At 35.3% G+C, this 18,648-nt stretch overlaps 4 protein-coding genes across 9 annotated transcripts; 2 read left to right on the forward strand and 2 right to left on the reverse strand.

Annotated features, from left to right (window-relative positions):
• Positions 1–7,228: 7,228 nt before the first annotated feature.
• Positions 7,229–8,879, forward strand: LOC119998318 (two-component response regulator ARR9-like). The gene is made up of 5 exons (XM_038845619.1): positions 7,229–7,334; positions 7,420–7,523; positions 7,631–7,708; positions 8,093–8,163; positions 8,343–8,879. Exons 1-5 carry the CDS (start codon positions 7,229–7,231, stop codon positions 8,632–8,634), a joined length of 651 nt encoding a protein of 216 aa, XP_038701547.1. The 3' UTR covers positions 8,635–8,879.
• Positions 8,880–10,721: 1,842 nt separating this feature from the next.
• On the forward strand, positions 10,722–15,249 carry LOC119998356. 6 transcript variants are annotated; one of them, XR_005468228.1, is made up of 9 exons: positions 10,722–10,806; positions 12,576–12,644; positions 12,823–12,928; positions 13,575–13,757; positions 13,846–14,334; positions 14,490–14,573; positions 14,669–14,750; positions 14,824–14,876; positions 14,980–15,249. XR_005468228.1 is itself a non-coding variant. In XM_038845671.1 (9 exons), the coding sequence occupies exons 2-7, from the start codon at positions 12,597–12,599 to the stop codon at positions 14,731–14,733; spliced, it is 975 nt and encodes a 324-aa protein (XP_038701599.1). In that variant the 5' UTR covers positions 10,722–10,806; positions 12,576–12,596; the 3' UTR covers positions 14,734–14,750; positions 14,845–14,876; positions 14,980–15,249. The 6 variants fall into 6 exon arrangements, 5 of the variants coding, with proteins under 5 accessions (XP_038701599.1, XP_038701601.1, XP_038701600.1 ...); XM_038845671.1 differs by having other exon boundaries at positions 14,845–14,876; XM_038845673.1 differs by lacking the exon at positions 14,824–14,876.
• A 1,350-nt stretch (positions 15,250–16,599) lies between these two features.
• Positions 16,600–17,742, reverse strand: LOC119998640 (probable LRR receptor-like serine/threonine-protein kinase At3g47570). Its single transcript, XM_038845976.1, has 2 exons — positions 16,968–17,742; positions 16,600–16,831 (listed from the first exon to the last, which is right to left on the reverse strand). Exons 1-2 carry the CDS (start codon positions 17,740–17,742, stop codon positions 16,650–16,652), a joined length of 957 nt encoding a protein of 318 aa, XP_038701904.1. The 3' UTR covers positions 16,600–16,649.
• A 33-nt stretch (positions 17,743–17,775) lies between these two features.
• Positions 17,776–18,522, reverse strand: LOC119998641 (LRR receptor-like serine/threonine-protein kinase SIK1). The gene has a single exon (XM_038845977.1). The coding sequence runs from the start codon at positions 18,520–18,522 to the stop codon at positions 17,776–17,778; it is 747 nt and encodes a 248-aa protein (XP_038701905.1).
• Between the last annotated feature and the right edge of the window lie 126 nt (positions 18,523–18,648).

An 18,648-nucleotide genomic window follows, 5' to 3' on the forward strand; every position in this document is an offset into this window, starting at 1 on the left:
GCATATGTTTTTCTGTCCTTATAATGATTCAATGGGACCCATCTTTTTTAAAGGTTAAAGAAATAGTAATAAAAGGAAGAGATATATACCACCTATCTATATAGTTTATGTCTATATTGAATGTCTAAAGGGTAAATTTGTACGATCTCATTCACGGTTAAGAGTATTGTCAGGACTTAGTCTACTCTATTGACTTGGTTGATTTTGTTTTGGAGTGTCTTAGGTGTCCTTTATAGCTTAAGCCTTAAAGTCTCCACTCTCCACTATCTCAATTTGGTACTATTGTAAAGGTGACTTTCATATATTCAACATATATATATATATATATGCTTCCAAAACAAGTTAGGATTTTGGCACCAGAGATTTGGTGCCCTAACAGGACTTCCTAAGGACACTTTTCACAAATGTGCCCCAATAGGTCCTTGTAAGGCCGCAATACTATTTTCCGCTAAGATGCTTATCATTGCAACAAATCACAAACACTAATTTAAAATAGATGATATACATGAAGTAAGCCACTAAAATCTTCTTAGTGACCTGTAAATTCCAATTAGAGTATCTTTATATATGGTTATTGAACCCCTACAACTTGAGGCTGGCAACAAGATCCTTTTCTCCAAAATCTATAGATATATATATGTCTATATGTATGCGTGTATGTGTGTATATATATCACTCTCATACATACCAACAATATTGTTCGCTTTGGGTAGTTCGGTTCCCGTTGATACATCGGGCCGACAATGGGTTATCCGATTCATGTGGATACATCAGGCCCGCACGACTTTATTTCTCCATTGGACCTTCTCACTTAATGGTACCTGAGCCCAAGGGAAAAATGCCTTATTGTCCGCTTTGAGTTGTTCGATTTCCGTGGATACATCTTTACCTTACGAACACCCTAGTGATACATCGGGTCCACAATGGGTTATCAGGTTCAAGTGGATACGTTGGGTTTGCACGGCTTTATTTCTCCCTTAGGCCTTCTCACTAAATGGTATTTAAGCCAAAAGAAAAATACATTGTTATTAGTTAGGGGTGTGGGCTTGAGACTTTATATATAGAAGAATCCACACATCTTTTATCGATATGGGATATTGTTAACACAAGACATGAATACCTTACGAACACCCTAGGCCATTCCAAATGTATTATATTGAAAAGCAAGTCATAATCACCTTTAAAAAACATTTATGAGGAATCATGAGCGTTGACTCAGGTAAAAATCTCGAATACTTGGATTATTCTAGTCTCCCCACGTACAAATCTCGAATACTTGAATCATTCTACTCTTTATATACTTGATAAATCACAAGGTGTTAATATGGAAAATTGAACTAAAAGCATGTAATCGAAAAGATTCATCACCAACCAACTCCCTTACTCAGCCGCCCTTAGATGATTTAAGCCATTGACCCACTTAACCCGGCAAGAATCATGATCTTTCAAACTCCCAAATGATACAATTAAAAAGGATCTTTTGGTTTTTTGAATGCCAAACCCTTTATTGGAATGAGTGATTTTGGGGACCTACCCCCCACTTTTTTGAAATCTGTTAATAACTTCGATTTGTAAAAGTAATATTTGATTGGTTGGTGTGTTTTGACTAATTAACCCTTTTTTCTAAAATTAAGTGGGTGTCATTGTCTATGGAATTAATTTGTGTCTATTGAGTACTAAGTAAATAACCAATGAGATGTGATTTGGTTAATAATCGACTGGGTTAAATATATATGTTCATGGTTTAATTTCAATTGTAAACATATTTCTTTACGATATTTTAAAAATAAATAAATAATTAAGTCTCACAAAAAAAAAGGGTTTCCGACATTAGCTGGGGTTGCTCTATTTGTATGTAAACATATGCACCTATATATACAACCATTTGTAGGTGGTAAGGATATAATAATAAGCCCTTATAATGCCTTTCAACATGGTTTGCATATTTCGAATTTTTAAATGATAAATTTGTATATTATCGTTGTGGGTTTAAAAGAAAATATAAATAAAAGTTGACAAACATTAATTATTTGAACTCGATTTACATTATTATTAATATATATATAATATTATGCTTGTAGAAGTCAACAATAATCTAATTTAGCTTGAAGTATAGGGAATCAACACATGAATCTGGTTGATTGCTGACTAATTAACTAAGATGTTCACAATGCCCACGCCAATGCATGCACAATGACACATGTTGACAATCTTTCAAACTACTTCGGTGATAGTCTAATAGTCATAATAAGTTCGATTTATACTGAGAGTAATATTTTTTTGACCATGGCAGATAGAAAAATTATGTGTATGCAGGTTTGATGATCCGAATTTAGATCCATATTAAGTTTCAAATGACAAACTTATATAATATCGTTGTCGATAAAAAAATGAGTTGACTATCTTCCATGCTCATTCCCACCTCCTACCAGAGTACCAGGACAATTGTAGTTGTAATTTTCTACTCATCCCGAAATAAACAAATTTGGAAGGAATTAATTAACTCCAATATAATCCTAAATATTATTTAAGGAGATCCTAAAGTACAAACGTATCTCTTAAATCTAATAAACTTTTCGTTTATGGTGGAGATTCACTGTATACCAGGCCAAATAATTAACTATAATATTAATATAAATATAATTGGTTGTACCTACAAAATATGCATTATTAAGTCTAACTCCTCTCATGCTCATATTTTATTTTATTTTACTTGTTATTTGTTATTTTTCCTTCCCATTAAGTTTCAAGTTTTGAGGACATATTTTGGGCATTTATATATGGGTTATTGGTCAGAAAATAATTATTTTTAGGTTGTATTAATTGCACTTTTTTATATAAAAAATACTTAAAAATTGATATGTTTAAAGTTTATAGTCCGATTCACTTGGCCTAGTCAAGAAAGAAAACTTTTTTACTAACAAATCAAAGTAAAAAACTATGTAATTTGTATGATAATTGTATTTAAACTTTAGACACATGTATATGTTAATACTAACTTGATTATCTTTCTATAAAAAAAATAACTTGATTATAATTCTATTACTATAACATATATATTTAAATTTTATATATACAATATTTGTTAAAATTTAATATTTATATTTTTGTTGGCATTTTATCGATTTTGCGCGGGCTCCCGACTAGTTGATTTAAAGTTCATTAATTCATGAAAACTTTGAGATTTTTCTATTAATGGGTTGGGTTAGTTTAGTGTAAATATGACACTATTTTTATATATAAGGTCACTATTTCATTGATGTATCATTGAGAATCTATTATGGTCCACCATATCTAAAGTCACATTTTAAAGATATCGAGCATGTCAACATTGTCATTTTATTGACATTGACCTCCATCCATACATATAATTATATATATATATATCCTAATAATCCAATGAAAAGTCAAAAATTAAATTAAGAAAATATTACTTCATTAATTAGTACTAAATTGGAGTTGGAAATTCAAGATGTCTTAGAGCAATATCTAATTGAATTGTCATATATTTATATTGTAATTTAAAAAAAAAACATTGGATATCATGATGAGTGCCCATTTGTGTCAACTACTTTTGATGTGGCATACATCAAAATCAACCTTTTAAAGGGTAACTTCTTTTTAGGGTTTGGAGTGGAAGAGATAGGGGACCATGGCACCATGCATGGAAACCCTAATAAAGACCCAAGAGGAAGAGGGAGAGGGAGAGAGGGACCATATGCATATAAAATAAAGTCTTAATCAGTATTATGCCTATCAAATTATCTATGATAATCTGATTCACATCTCACAAATATAATTTTATGGTTGGGGTGGCTCAATTGGCTAGATATGAATCGTTTCAATTTCTACAGTAATATATATGAGTTGCCAAAGTATCTCGGGAGTGGGTAGTCATAATCCAAGTGACTTGGATTTTGATCCATGGGTTTCGGCCTATAGTATCAAAGAGTGTTTAAGTACTCGGATTTGTCTATGAGATTAGGTGTAACAGTCTGTCTATCCCAACACAATTTTATCTTTCTAGGCCCAATAACACTGCATACTAGTTTGAGCGCAAAAAAATTGATTGTTACTAGTTAGAAAGTTTGATTTATTATATTATACACTTCATTTATTCTCATTATTAATTAGAAAGTTTGACTTATTATATTATATACTCCACCTATTCCTTTGAGTGATTTGGAATTTAGAACATTAAACACCCATGCCACTCGATAGCTCGTCTACCATCACTAAACTTGACATTAAAGAGACTTGTGGTCTGATCCACCGAATAGGATACTAAATTATGTCATGTACTCTTGAAGACAGACACATTGTCAAAGCAAACAATAATTATATATATAGAATTGAAAAGAGAGAGAGAGAGACCAAACATGGGGGGTTGCATTAATATTTGATCATGCATCAAATCCTGCAAGTATAGTCTGGTGAGATCCTGGGATTGATTTTATTTTGGGTCCATAAGACACTGATTGAGCCTTAAAAACAAGAGTAGGGTCAAAGTGATTATGGAATTTGATAACTTAGGAACATGTGAGGTTCCTTACAAGGCAGACAACCACAGTTTTATCTCCCTAATGTTTGCAACCATGCATGCGTTGTCCACATATATATATATATAATTTTTTATGCAAAATAAAAATGTGAACCAATTTTATGAACTTATTTGTCAATCATAGATGTGACGGATCCCACAATAAATATGTGACTCCCATTTTTATTGTGTTTTTTATTATAACCATCTGATTTTGTGTTCACAAAGTTGATTAATACACGAGAATTTTTGTATGTATATGTATCAAAAATTTTAACATAAGGATGTAAAATACAAACATTTTTCATTATTGATTTACATGAAATGATATGTGAGACCCACTACTTTGACTCTCACATGTTTCAAATAAAAAAAATTCCTCATTAAGTCCATAAAATGCGAATTTATATTTTCAACGTTGATTTAAAATATGTGATCCAATACAATGACCCACTTTTCATTTTATTGATCTAGACTCTCAAAGAATGATCTGTATTTTACGTTCGCAATTAAAATACGTGTAAAGAGAATTCTTAATAAATTTTTTCTAGAAAATTTTGTCAATTAAGGAAAACAAAAAGAAAAAACAATGTCCATCCTCGATTTCATCAAGTTTTGTAGAGATGGGAAGCAGGGGATCATAGATCATGTTTGGCAATCCTAATGTGGGCCCACCAAGAATGCTATTTTAATCGCTCGACGCGTGGATTGTATGTGACAGGTTGTACAATGCATTAGAGTATGTCGGGAATCTTATTGTTGTAGGAGAGAAAAAAAACAACGGCACCAGATTATCTGCCACGTGTTTTGGTAAGGGTAATGTGTGTAGCCCAAGATTAAAATTTTATTTTCAATTTAATGATCGAAAGTTCAATCATTCCAATTTAATAATTAAAAGTTAGAGTTTGTTCCAAACTAGTAAATTTAGATAGAATTTCCAACTTTCGAATAGTCGAATTTCTAATTTTTGGGTAGTCAACATGTTTACGCTAATTTACAAACTCGACGTAAGTTGTGAATTCGGCTAAAATGATCAGTTTGGAACAAATTCGAACTTCTGGTTATCAAGTTGCAACGTTTGAAGTTTTGGTGACTGAATTGAATTTTGAAATTTTTTCAATGATGAAAAGTGTATATACATATACACATAACACATTCACGTCCGTGTGCAGTTTCAAATGAATCACTTGAGTGATAATGTAATTGGTAAATTTATTTAGAGTCAAACTGTGTGGATTTGAGAGATCTTTAGTTCGATTTCTACTAAGAGCTATAGACTTGTGGTCACACGCTGAATTTTGATCAAATTTACCTTATTATTAGGTGAAAAACTTGTGCGGGTCTTATGGTTCAAATTATCGGATTTGTTAAGACATGAATGAATGGATGCATTGGCATGGTGCATATGGATGGGCATAGGAAGCAAATCTTAAAAGGGAATCAAATGGGGAGAGAAAAATTACCCCCACTTTCTCTCTTCCTCCCCACCTGCTCAAGATATGGTTAAGCTCTCCATGATTTCACGTTTGCAGTGAGAGAAACAGAGAGAAACAATTTGCTGACGTCACTGTATCTTCTGTGGGGATTTTGGTGGGTCCCATCACACCCCCTCTCTCACCCTTTCTTTTGCTTTGATCCAAAACTTTCTCTCTCTCATTCTATTTTCTTTTTCTTTTCTTTCATTTTCTTTTCGGTTTTCTCTTACTATATTCCTCCTACAACCTTGGCTCTGTAGATTTGTTTTTGAAATTCTATTCATTTTGGTAGGGGTGGAAGTTCGGTTTAACGGTTCGGTTTGGAACTGGAAACCACGAAACCGAATATTTTTGGTTTGTTGTTTTTATAAACCGGATCAGACCGTTTAATATCTACAAACCGTTTTAAATCGAACTGAAAATTTCGGTTTGGTTTTCGGTTTTACCGGTTTAAACCGGATAATTATTTGTATATATGAATTTCTTATCTCTGAACCTGTAAACCTACATTATGTATCTGTTTCAATTGCAAATTGCATTCTGTGGAAACTAGAAATCAACATGTTCAAATGCAAATTGGTAAATCACAATTCTCAAACATACATGCTTGAAGTTCCACTAATCCTTCACTCATTGAGTCCTTGGCAATTAAAAACATTAAAACAATCACAAAAATTAAACATGAATTATAAAAATATTATTAAACATAAATTACTATTCGGTTTTCGGTTTGAAACCGAATTATAATTGTTGAGACCGGACCGTAAACCGAAAACCGAATAACATGCATTTTCTAACCCGAAATCGGACCGTAAACGGAAAAACCGGACCAAATGATTTTTTCCGGTTTGATTTACGGTTTGGTTTGGTTTTTTACCAGGTCCGCATTTTGGTGAGTTTTTGTTTATATATATATATATTTTCTTTTGCATCGCTTGCTTTGTAATTAAGTCTTGGTAATAATCGAGTTGGAAAAATTTTCAAGATTTGGGAAGAAATCTGGTCGGATCTTGCTTTGCTTTGTGGGTGGATTTTTGGTGGGTCTTATTTCAATTTTTCAATACAAAGACTTACCACTTTCTCTTCTTCTCTCCACCCTCCTATTCCTCTGCCTCTTTCTCTAAATCAACCTTCTTTACTTTCTTCTTCATTGGCATTTTTCTCCTTCGATTCTGCTTCTTTCTTTCGTCGATCTTAAACCAAACTGGTGGAAATGGGTATGGCAGCAGCTGAATCTCAGTTTCATGTCTTAGCTGTTGATGACTGCCTCTTGGATAGGAAACTCATTGAGAGGCTCCTCAAGATATCTTCATATCAAGGTACCTAGAAACATTGCCAGAATTTTCTCATTGTTTTTCTTTTCTTGATGGGTTTCTGATTTTGTCTTTTTGGATTTTGTGGCAGTTACTACAGTTGATTCTGGTAGCAAGGCTCTAGAATTTCTGGGTTTGCAGGAACATGACCAAATCAGCTCAAATACACCTTCTGTTTCCCCAAATAATCAACGGGTATGTTTCTTTTCAAATTTTTTTTTCCTGTTTCCCCAAACAAGATTTTCTTGGACTTTCTATCTTCTGGGTATCTGAGATGGTGCTTTGTTTTTGTGTTTTAACAGGAAGTAGAAGTGAATCTCATCATCACAGATTATTGTATGCCAGGAATGACAGGCTATGACTTACTCAAGAAAATCAAGGTTTGCTTTTGGTTTCTATTCCTTTTGTCTGTTAGTTTTAGATCATTTTCCTTTCCTGGTAAGAATGGATTTTCCATGAAAGTCTTTCATTTCCACTCCAAATTGGTAAAATTTGGATGTTGCCAATAGGCTTCATGGGTCAATTTCACCATTAGCTTGAAAATGTCAAAGAAAATCTTTTGATATATTTTCCCACCCAACTTCAAATCTAAAGAAATTAATACATAGATATGTCAAAGATTGTCTTTGATTTCCCCTGGATCCATCTCAATCACTAAATTTTCAATCTGAAATAAATCAATAATAAAGAGAGAAAGTTCCCTTTATCTATAGGAAAACAGACATGACTAAGAAGATAATAGGACTGTCTATGGACTTTTGCAGGAATCATCATCACTGAGAAACATCCCAGTAGTGATCATGTCTTCTGAGGATGTTCCTTCAAGGATCACGAGGTACATCAAGAAAACTACTTTTTTCTTACAATCTATAAATTTTTGTCAAAATCTACTAAACATTAATCCTAGAGAAAAACATCTGGTTTTTGGGTTCGATGATGAACATAGTTTTCTAATCTGGAAATCTTTGTAAGGAATTGGATTTTGAGGGTTGAAATTATTGTCTGGATTAACAGATGTTTAGAGGAAGGAGCAGAAGAGTTTTTCTTGAAGCCAGTGAAAATAACAGATGTGAATAGGCTTAAATCTCACATGATGAGAACAAAAATGATGAACCAGAAGCAAGAAATTATACAAAAAAATCAACAGCTGGAAGAACATAAACCAGAAGAATCAGACTCTCAATTGCTCCAACAACAGCAGCAGCAGCAACAATCCAGCAATAATAACAAGAGAAAGGCTGTGGAAGAAGGTCTTTCACCAGATAGAACAAGACCCAGATACAACAGCATTTCCACCATGGTCTGATATAATAATCTTGGAAAATAATAAGTTTTCTTTCAGAAACTCAAATTTATATTGACAATGTAATTCATATAACCTCTGCTTACACTTCTTCTTTTTCTTTTTTTGTTTGTTTAATTTTTTTAACAGTTTCATTTACAGGCTTAATAGGAATGTAGAGATAGAGTTTTTCATGTACACAATCCAATTTTGTTCTTGTTAATGGAAATCCAGAAGAAAATTTGGAAGAAAAGAAATAGCTGAGACTGCATTGTTGTTTGTGATTCAAGGCTGACTTCTTGTCTGTCTCTTAATTTTGCATAATCTGTGAAGTGTTCCTTTCTTTTCCAACAATAATTGCATTTCACCTCTGATTAGTAGATTTTTATCAGATTTTGGTCCACACCATACAAATCTTACAAACTTACCCTTCTTGACATCCGTTATGATGGGATTAAACTTGGGTCGTAAGGTCCGCGTGCACATAAAATTTTCCACTGATAGGATAAGATGGATCAACTCCCAACACATGGTCACAAGTACGTAAATTTTCTATCGATAGGATAAGATGGGCCAACTCTTAGAATGTGATCATTAGTGTATTGTTTTCATCAGGAATCGAATTCATGACATTCCTTTGCATACGATTACCAAGAAGTGACTATTAATCTGGGCTTGCTTCTCGCTATGTTTTTGTGTAGACAAATTTACAAATAATTGGGCTTGGAATATCTTTGCACTTATTGGGCCTGAATTTGTAACCTCCAAAAGTAGTATGGGTTGAGTGGCCCATTGACAAGCAATTAAAGTTAAAGGCAGAGGCAGCCCATTGACCCATTCCATTTCCATGTCTAATTACTGTCAAATTCTATTTCGAATGATTTCATTTTAGACTCTAAATCAAAGGTTGAGATTGTATTTCTCTCAATTTCTTATAAGGTAAGGTATAATTTTAATATGGTCATAGTGAGTTTTATTGTTTCAATATCATTACAAAAATTAAATTTTTTTTTTCAATATTACCACACCATCAAAACAAATAACGTGAAAAATCGGGGTATGTTATATTCTACACTTAAGGTATCAAGTTGTCGAGGCAGCCTCGGGGTGAGGCAACCTGGGCTGCACTCAGGGCTCCCCAATCCTCAGCCCATATTTTTGAAAAATATCATCATTATTCGAGCGCCAAACCCATTTAAGCATCATTTGAGAAATAAATAGTCTAATAACTTCCAACTCATTTCAACTCAAAAATAAATAAAGAAAAAAATTTAAATATATATTTTTTGAGAGAACCCTTTTTTAGAGTTCGTCCAAAGCACCCAAAGACTGAGGTACGCGATGGCCAAGTTACCCTTGGAACTCAACAATCCGAGTACAATTTATATATTGATTTATTTGGAAACACTCAACTCACCATTAAAAAAAAAAAACTCATCTTTGCAAATGAGGGATTTAAGAATTTAAATTCCATAAAGAAAATATTTTATCCACTTGTTAATAACAACCATACTCATTAGTAGGGGTGACAAAACTCTGTCCGATTCGAATGATTGAATTTGTCCGAACTTGATTAAATCAAGTTTGAACATAAGTTATATGTTCAAAATTCAGGTTTAAACAAAATTTTTTTGTCTAGTTTAAAATCGGGTCCGAGTCTGGATCCATAAATCTTGTCCGATTTACGTGTCCATACCCTAATCCAGATTATATTATTATCCGATTTACTAGTTCGAATTCAAATCAATTTGGAATTGATCAATACAGTACATTCGAAATCTAATCTATATTAGGGTTTGAACATCTAAATATTTCGTAAATATGTGGTGTTGTCTGATCTCAAAACCAATTTTTTCCTCAATTTTACTTAAGACTTCAGATCAACCGCGTTTTGACAAATATTTGACGTGGCAATAACAAACAGCCACTTAAAAGTCTTAAACAAATAAAAACAAATCGGATGGTGAAGATAGTCCCAATCAATCACTTGATCTCCGTCAATGTGTGGGTCCCGAATGTTCCACAACTCTCCACTTGTCGTGATTCTGATTCTGATTCTGCGCTCTTCTCTCATAATAATATATTCTCCTCTCACGCAGATAATCCGAAGAGACAAGAAGAATCCGAGTATTGAACGCAGATTTCTTCCCTCTAATCAATTCACTGTCCGATTCTCACTCAAATTTGGAAGAGAAGGTGAGATGGAGCTTCATAATTGATAATTTCTCTGTTATTTAATTCCAATCGTGTTTTAATTATTCGTGTTTATCGATTCTGGTTGATATGGAATTATCTACGTGAGATCGGGTGATGATCATGTCTGTATATCTCTGTTATCAGTACCAGTTACCAGGTGTTTTGCTTTGATATTTGGCCGTGCACGCAGGTTTACTTGCTTTCCCGGGTTATTTGGTTTTATTGAATCCAGGGTTTTTGGTGATTGATTTTGTCTTTATTTAGAGGATATCTATGGGAATCATTGAAGCAATTAACTTCATAGCGTCTGGTTTGATTCTCAAGAGTATTGAGCTCCCAGTGATGAAAAACCAAAATTGTTTTTCCAAGTACTCTACCTGAGCTCAACCCTGCTTTTTCGAGTTTAAAAATTAGGGTTCATGTTTATTATTTCATTTTAAATTAGTCGAGCTTGAGCTTGAATTTAGCCTTGACTAAAAGTTTGAGCTCAGCTTTAGTTCCAATTTGTAGGAAAAATCAATTTTGTTTGGTTGATATGAAAATGTCTTTGAGATGTTGAGCATACAAATTACTAAACATATGAAACTTGATTTTACCACATCAAGACTAAGTAAGATTCAAGTATGTTTTCATATACGTTTACTATGCATAGTGTTCTAATAGAGGTTAGAATACGTCAGTAAAGGCTTCTGAGTCTACCAGGTGAGCTTTACTAGGATTGAGTTTGGCTCACTTGTGAAAGGAATTATAAAGTTTCTTTGTAGTGGCCCTTTTTCTTATCCTGTTGGAAAAAACCTTCTTTTGGAAGTCTGGAGAAGAATAAAACATCAGTTTTCATGAATGTTGTTCCCGTGGTTGAGTAAAAAGAATCCTAGCTTTATCTAACCGATATTATTACTTTTTAATGTTGTAATTCAAATATCCGTTCACAAAAAGTGCCAACCTTCGATCTGTGCCATTCCGTCTTATTGTAGGAGCAGATTTTAATGCATATTCACATGTTTAACAATTACTATGGGAGTCTTAAAATTTAAAAGGTGGTGTTTTGGTGAATTTTTTTAACATTAAATTTAGAAGGCCCGATGAACTGCTGGAAAAGAGAATCATAAAATTCAATTTTTTGCGGTTTTATTCGTGTTATCGTGCTTGGTAGAATTCAAACTTTCAAGGGAAAACTTGTTTTCCTTTACGAAAAGTACATTTGTGTTATTTTGGATGAGAGAAACCACATGTTTGGAAGGATATGAAATGTGGAGTGAAGTTGTTGGAGAAGCGTGGGAAGGGGAAGTGGGCTGCTGGAAGTGTTAGGAATGGTGCCTTGGGAATACCCGACTCCCAAATTGGTTTCCAGTATCAATGATGGAAAGCCACAGTTGCGAATGGTAGAACTAGAATAGGAAGGGCCCTAGAACGTAATTTAAGATTTGGCATAACTTGTAGTCTTGGCATTCTTCTCTTTCTTTTTTCCAAGACGAGGGAGAGGAATAATGGGTAGGGACTTGGAGGTTGTACTTGTGTCCATATGAATTTGTTTCTGATTTCCTAGGGCATCAACTCATGTGCCAAGACTCAAAAGCAATATTTTGAGGGAAGTTACATATGCTTAATCCATATTGTCTACATCATTAACAATGCATATAATAGAGGAGGCTGGTTCTTTTCCCTCAATTTTCAGTTAATGTTGACATTTTTACTGTGCATTTTCATCTGGTTCATAGACATTCCATATTTCTAAGATTCTGTAACGCTATGGAGGGTCTCTTACACAGGTTTCTTTTTGTTCTAAAGAGATGTCAAGTGGACCAGTAAGAAGAGTTTCACCCAGTGATATACAATTGGTAAGATGCTGCGCTTTTAAGTTTGCTAGGTGCTATCATTTTGCGTTTATATGTGAGATCTTTTGTCCATTTCCTTTAATGGTTTATATTGTAATATCTATTTCAGTTTTAAAACCATGCTATATTAGATGATTTGGCTGTGGTCATTATATTTTGGCTGATCTATACCTGATTTCAGGTGCAAAATCTTATAGAACGATGTCTACAACTATACATGAACCAGAAAGAAGTTGTAGAAACTTTGTTGGTGCAGGCAAAGATAGAGCCTGGTTTTACAGAACTTGGTATCCATGGTTCCTTTTTTCTTCTTCTTTGCCTGCTGTTTTTTTTCCCCTTCACTATCAACTCCATTTTTACAGGGTCTGCAATCTCCTCTAACAATGCCATTGTTGAATTTTAATTTTTATTGTGAGAAAGGCACCACTTCTCTGGCTTTTATTATGGCTTTTGGGTTTAGAATTCACTGAAGACAACAGGACTTGCAGATTGTTCTCCTCTTAATCTGCTCAAGTTGGGCTTATCTTTGTTTATTTTTATGTCTGTTTTTCCTATGTTTTTTTTTATATTTTTTTTTATGTGTGTTTATTATTTGTCTATAGGGAAATTGTGTGTTGATTGTGGGGGAAAGGGAGGGTGGGTATCATCGCTGTTACGTACAGTTTTATGCGTCCCTTTCTGGGAATGTGGGTGGTTGAAATTATGAATGCTCTCTCACATTAAGAGAGAGTGAGAGTGAGAGAGAGAGAACCTGATGGAGCAATACTGTTCCAGTGTTCCTCCTTCTTTTTTCTTTTGAACGAAGCAATATTGTTTCTTTTTCTGTCTTGAGAGTTGAGATTACTCCTTCCAGTAGTATGTTCTTCAAAAAGCCCTTGGGCATTTGCATAGGTACTGCTCTACTGAGATAATAAATCTTTGCGTGCTTTCCAGTTTGGCAGAAGCTTGAAGAAGAGAATCAGGATTTCTTCAGGGCTTATTATCTGAGATTGATGGTGAAAGACCAAATAATTAAATTCAACAAGCTGCTTGAGCAACAGGTGCGGTTGATGCATCAGATACAGCCTGCTGGAGTTGTGTCAATGCCTACATCTAATGGGTCTCATATCCCACAATGTAAAATCTCTCGTCTTTGCAATTCTACTCGCATTACAGTTTGTGGAAATGCAATCATCTCATAAGTTGATTCTACTTGTTCCGACAGTGCATCACAACTCAGCATTATATGCCACAGAACAGGCTGGACCAGCTCTGAAGGAGGAAAATTTGCAGCACGGCATTGGTTCCCGTTTACCTGATGTATTCAGTAATGGTGGGTCTTCATTACTTACAAATATGCACGACCCCATTGATATGTCTTCCCAGGCGAGTAGGATTGATGTCCCCCATAACCTGCTTCCAACTCAGAGCTCAAATATTAGTTTGATTCAAGGTATAAATGGAGGGATGATAAAAACTGAAACTGGTTATTATGGCAGTTCTCCTTACATGTTTGGTGCTGAGAGCCATGTCCTGGAAGCTCGCCTACCAATTGGGGATACATCAGTCGCATCCTTCAGTAGTGTAGAGTCCAGCACAAGATCCCTGAACGAAACACTTTTGGATGCAGACTCTGCTTCATTTGGATATTTACATCAGATTCCTCGAAATTTCAGTCTCTCAGACCTGACAGCAGACTTCTCTCAAAGTGCAGGTTTGTTAGTTGGACTAGACTTGAAATTTGGGTGCATACACGCATGTATCTATTTTATTTTAATTGATTTTGCTTTTTGTAAATGGTAACATTAATTTATTTATGCTCAGTTTATGTTTAAATATTGAACTTAAGATTTGCTTTAAATCTTTCAGATATTCTGGAAAGCTACCCTCGTTCACCCTTCCTTACGGCATATCCTGAAAACTTCTTGGATTCGCATGAAGGAGAGCACCAAGGTTTGTCTTTCCCCTTCCTCAGAATCTGAGGAGAAAGTTGCAGCCTTTCAATTTTTCACATAGCACGTTGAATTACTTGTATCTTGGTCATACAGGAGACAATAAAAGGTTGGACACTATATCAGAAGGCCTGAGCTATGAAGATTTTGGAAGCGAATAGCCACAGAAGTATTAACTGTAAGTAACTCTAAGTTCACTCCTCGTCAAAAGTATTTGATGGTCAGGCTTAGGATTTCTTGTTTTTGAACAGAACCTGCCCTTTTTGTTTTAGGATACTCAATCTTAATACAAAAGTTAAATAAGGTATTTGAACAGAACCTGTCCTCTTTGTTGTATAAATATCTTAATTTGTACTCGGATTCTGTTAGCACATGTATACCATGCGTGCAATGCTTTTCCGCTGCAGGTCATTAGAAGGCTTTGTATATACCATTTTAAAGGTGGAGAAGCTTCAGATTTAGGAGTGTACTTGAAGAAAGATCTATCGGTGTATCAAAAAAGTTTCGCTTGCTGACGGAATTCTTAATAACGACAATAAGGAATGCTTTGGGGGATGAAAGAAAGCTTAGTAATAACTAATAACACAAGGGAATGGCTTTTTGTAGCCATGGGAATCCATGAAGGTGAATTCTTAGTTCTTACAAGGCTTTGTTTAATAATAATAATCTATCGGCGTGCTGGTGGTGGTGATTATGGTGATGTCCTGGTTAGTGTGTGAGGATTTAATAATTTGATTATAGTTAAGGTTCAACCTGTAAAATGAAGTGATTAGTGAAGGATTGCTCTTTGAGAAGATACATGTAAAAAAGACCCACCTGCACTGAGAACTTTGTACTTAGTAGGACATCAAGCAGAACATGCACCAAGTAAGAGTGTAAAACTTCTTCGAGATTTAATTGCCATTGTTTATTTTCAATCCGATAGTATATCTGCTAAAGAAAGATATTTACGTCTCCATGGAGTAGCCTGGTTGGTAGGACGGATCTTGGTATGAGTGAGTTAGGCGCACTTACCTTGGGATTATATTCATGACTGCATTGGGACATGTATTGGGACATTCCATTCCATGCTTGGTATTATGTTCATGACTGAACTAGGACATGTATTGAGAAGTACCGTTGTCTCAGGAGTTTACCATGCCAGTGTTGTCATTAGGCGTCGAGGCGCACGCCAGGCGAGCCAAGCCGTGCCTCGCCTGAAAAAGCCTACCTTCAACCTTGCGCCTAGTTTGGGGACGCCCCCAGTGACCAGAGGTAAAGTTACCTTTGTTTTTGAAGATATTTTAAGCCTAAAAGTTTAAGCCCTAGATCTCTACAGCCTCTCGCCTCTTCTCTTACTATTCTCTTCTTCTCTGTTGCCTCGTCTCTCTCTGCCTAAACATTAGAATTTGGCAAAAATAACAAGGGGTTAGTGGCAAAGCCACTAGTGTTGATGACCATGTTGAACTGAGTCATCCTCACAATTTCAAGCTCGTGACTCTTCGATCCTATTAGAAAATATTCTTGTAATAAAAAGAGAGTAGTAGTACATTACATGCCCTCCGTCACTCTAGACTGTAGTTCAGAAACCCACATAATCAAATGAATAATAAGTGTATAGAATATGATCCACAGGCCATAGCCCAAACATATACTCTTGCAACCATGACAAGGATAATATACAGCCACACAAATATATGTATAAACATTCACACATACATGTATACGGGACTTATTCGCAATCACAAGTCAGCCTTTGCTGGTAGAAGAAACTGATTTGGAAACTGATGCTTCAAGACTTGCAATATAATACATATGGACGAGAATGATAACTGAAAATGAGAGAGATCTTGTTTTGAATGAGAGATGAATATCTGCATCCTTAACATCCCTGCATCCCTCATGAAGCAAGTAACACATGACGATATCTTCGACTGTGTAGAATCTTCAGCTTCATCTAGGTCAGCTTTGCAACTATGTTCTTCACATCCATTCTGTCCTCTGGTATTTCTCTTGAACACTCAAGACCAATTTCCAAGAGGGAAAAAAGAAAACCATGTACAATGTCAATATCTCTGGTGTTGTTTCCATTTGGCCTTCAAACACAATCAACAACATCCAGTGATGCATTAGGAAATGATGCGCTAACCCATTGTCTCAAGCTTACTTCTCCGCTAAACATTTCATCCGTGGGTTTCTTCCTAGTAACTATTTCCAGCATCATTATCCCATAGCTGTACATGTCGCCCTTTACAGAAACACGTCCCTCGGAGCCGTACTCTGATGAATTATGATCACACTTGTCAACAAGTTAAATGATGAGGAAGAAGAAGATTATCATTTGTAAAGTACTAATTTGTAACTTGGCAAATTAATCTAGATAATTACTTAAATATTTGGGGAGTATCGAGTCTACCAGGTGCAACATAGCCGATGGTGCCTAATGTCATGGTATGCATTGCATCTTCAGCTTTTGGTAGAATTTTCGCAATGCCGAAGTCACCAACATGTGCTACCATGTCTTCATCTAGCAAGATATTGCTGGGCTTTAGGTCACAGTGTACGATTGGGTCTGATTGACTATAATGGAGATAATCTAAAGTTGTTGCCACATCAATCATAATGTTGACCCGTTGAAAGAGATTCAAGTTGCGGTTTTCGGAGTACAACCACTTCTCAAGGCTTCCATTTGACATATACTCCATAATCAAAGCTCTAAAATCAAGATTCGAGCAAGAAGTGATGATCTTAACAAGATTCCTATGTCGAGTTGTCTGCAAGACTTTGCACTCTGCATCAAAACTTTTGAATGCACCCTCCGCTTTTGGATTCAGAACCTTTACGGCAACAACTATACCATCTGAAATCGTACCCATATAGACAGAACCGTAACTCCCAATTCCAAGCATATTGCCTTCAGAGAAGTCATTCGTAGCGCGACGAAGTTCATGATATGTAATCATTTTGTGCTCAGGTATTTGTATTGAATCCGAAGAACTTGGAATACTATTTTTATTCTTTTGTTTGAATGCTCTCAGTATGCATAGAAGAGAAACAAAGATTAACACTGCTGCAACAACTGGAACAATGTACTTAAGCAGGATATGTTTGGTGTTGGAATTTTGACGAGAGCAAGGTTTTAGTAATAATTCCCCACAAAGCTCCGTATTTTCCAGAAAAGATTCGGCCATAAAGTTAGCAAAAGTTCCTCCATTTGGGATCTCTCATGATAAATCATTATAAGATGGATTGAAATGTTTGAGATGATTGAGTGACTCGAGTGACTTGGGAACAAGACCAGATAGATTATTGTAGGAGAGATCTAAGAACTCTAATGATTGTAAGTCACCAAGTGACTCTGGAATAGTCTCATGCAATGAGTTGTTTGACAGATCAAGCGAACTTAAGCTTTCAAAGGCTCCGAAAATAGTTGGGATTTTACCAGTGATATGATTCCGAGAAATATCCAACTTTTCCATAACCCTCGACATTTTCATTTCCGAAGATAGGTTCCCACCTAAAGAGTTGTTTGCTAAATCCATGAAGATGATATTTTCAAGGGTCCACAAACTTGCAGGAATTGATGCGGTCAAGGAGTTATTGCTGAGATTTAGCTCTTGAAGATGATTCAGCGATCCAATGCAATGTGGAATAGGTCCAGTAAGCTTGTTATCTTGGAGTCCCATTTCTCCTAGATTTCTTAGATTACAAATTTCTTCAGGGATGGAACCTCCAATCTGGTTGCTATAGAGATGCAACCTTTGTAAGTTTTGCAAATCGCCAATAGTTGGTGGAATAGTTCCGTCGAGGTTGTTATCTCTTAAATCCAATAAATTCAAGTTTCTTAATGCACCGATTGATTCTGGAATTGGCCCATTTATCTGGTTTTGGGGGGCATAAATCGTTTGCAAAGAATCTGAAAAATTGCCCATGGAATATGGTAGGACACCACCAAGACGACTATTCTCCATGCTCAGCTTTTCGAGGAACCGGCAATTTGTTAGTGCAGTAAGAAACCTCAGCTCCTCAAATGCGGGGTCTCTGGTAAGTCTATTTTGACCTATACTGAGGAAGCGAGGACGAGGTAAATTTCCGAG

Source organism: Tripterygium wilfordii, chromosome 5 (genome assembly GCF_013401445.1).
Source record: "Tripterygium wilfordii isolate XIE 37 chromosome 5, ASM1340144v1, whole genome shotgun sequence".
NCBI classification, from domain to species: domain Eukaryota; kingdom Viridiplantae; phylum Streptophyta; class Magnoliopsida; order Celastrales; family Celastraceae; genus Tripterygium; species Tripterygium wilfordii.

Coding starts and splice junctions, on each gene's coding strand:
- LOC119998318 (XM_038845619.1), top strand. CDS start 7,229: ATGGGTATGGCAGCAGCTGAATCTCAGTTTCATGTCTTAGCTGTTGAT. Junction 7,524..7,630: donor TTTCCCCAAATAATCAACGG/GTATGTTTCTTT, acceptor GTGTTTTAACAG/GAAGTAGAAGTGAATCTCAT. Junction 8,164..8,342: donor GTTCCTTCAAGGATCACGAG/GTACATCAAGAA, acceptor CTGGATTAACAG/ATGTTTAGAGGAAGGAGCAG.
- LOC119998356 (XM_038845671.1), top strand. CDS start 12,597: ATGTCAAGTGGACCAGTAAGAAGAGTTTCACCCAGTGATATACAATTG. Junction 12,929..13,574: donor GCCTGGTTTTACAGAACTTG/GTATCCATGGTT, acceptor CGTGCTTTCCAG/TTTGGCAGAAGCTTGAAGAA. Junction 14,335..14,489: donor AGACTTCTCTCAAAGTGCAG/GTTTGTTAGTTG, acceptor TAAATCTTTCAG/ATATTCTGGAAAGCTACCCT.
- LOC119998640 (XM_038845976.1), bottom strand. CDS start 17,742: ATGGCCGAATCTTTTCTGGAAAATACGGAGCTTTGTGGGGAATTATTA. Junction 16,832..16,967: donor CATCGGCTATGTTGCACCTG/GTAGACTCGATA, acceptor ATAATTCATCAG/AGTACGGCTCCGAGGGACGT.
- LOC119998641 (XM_038845977.1), bottom strand. CDS start 18,522: ATGGAGAATAGTCGTCTTGGTGGTGTCCTACCATATTCCATGGGCAAT.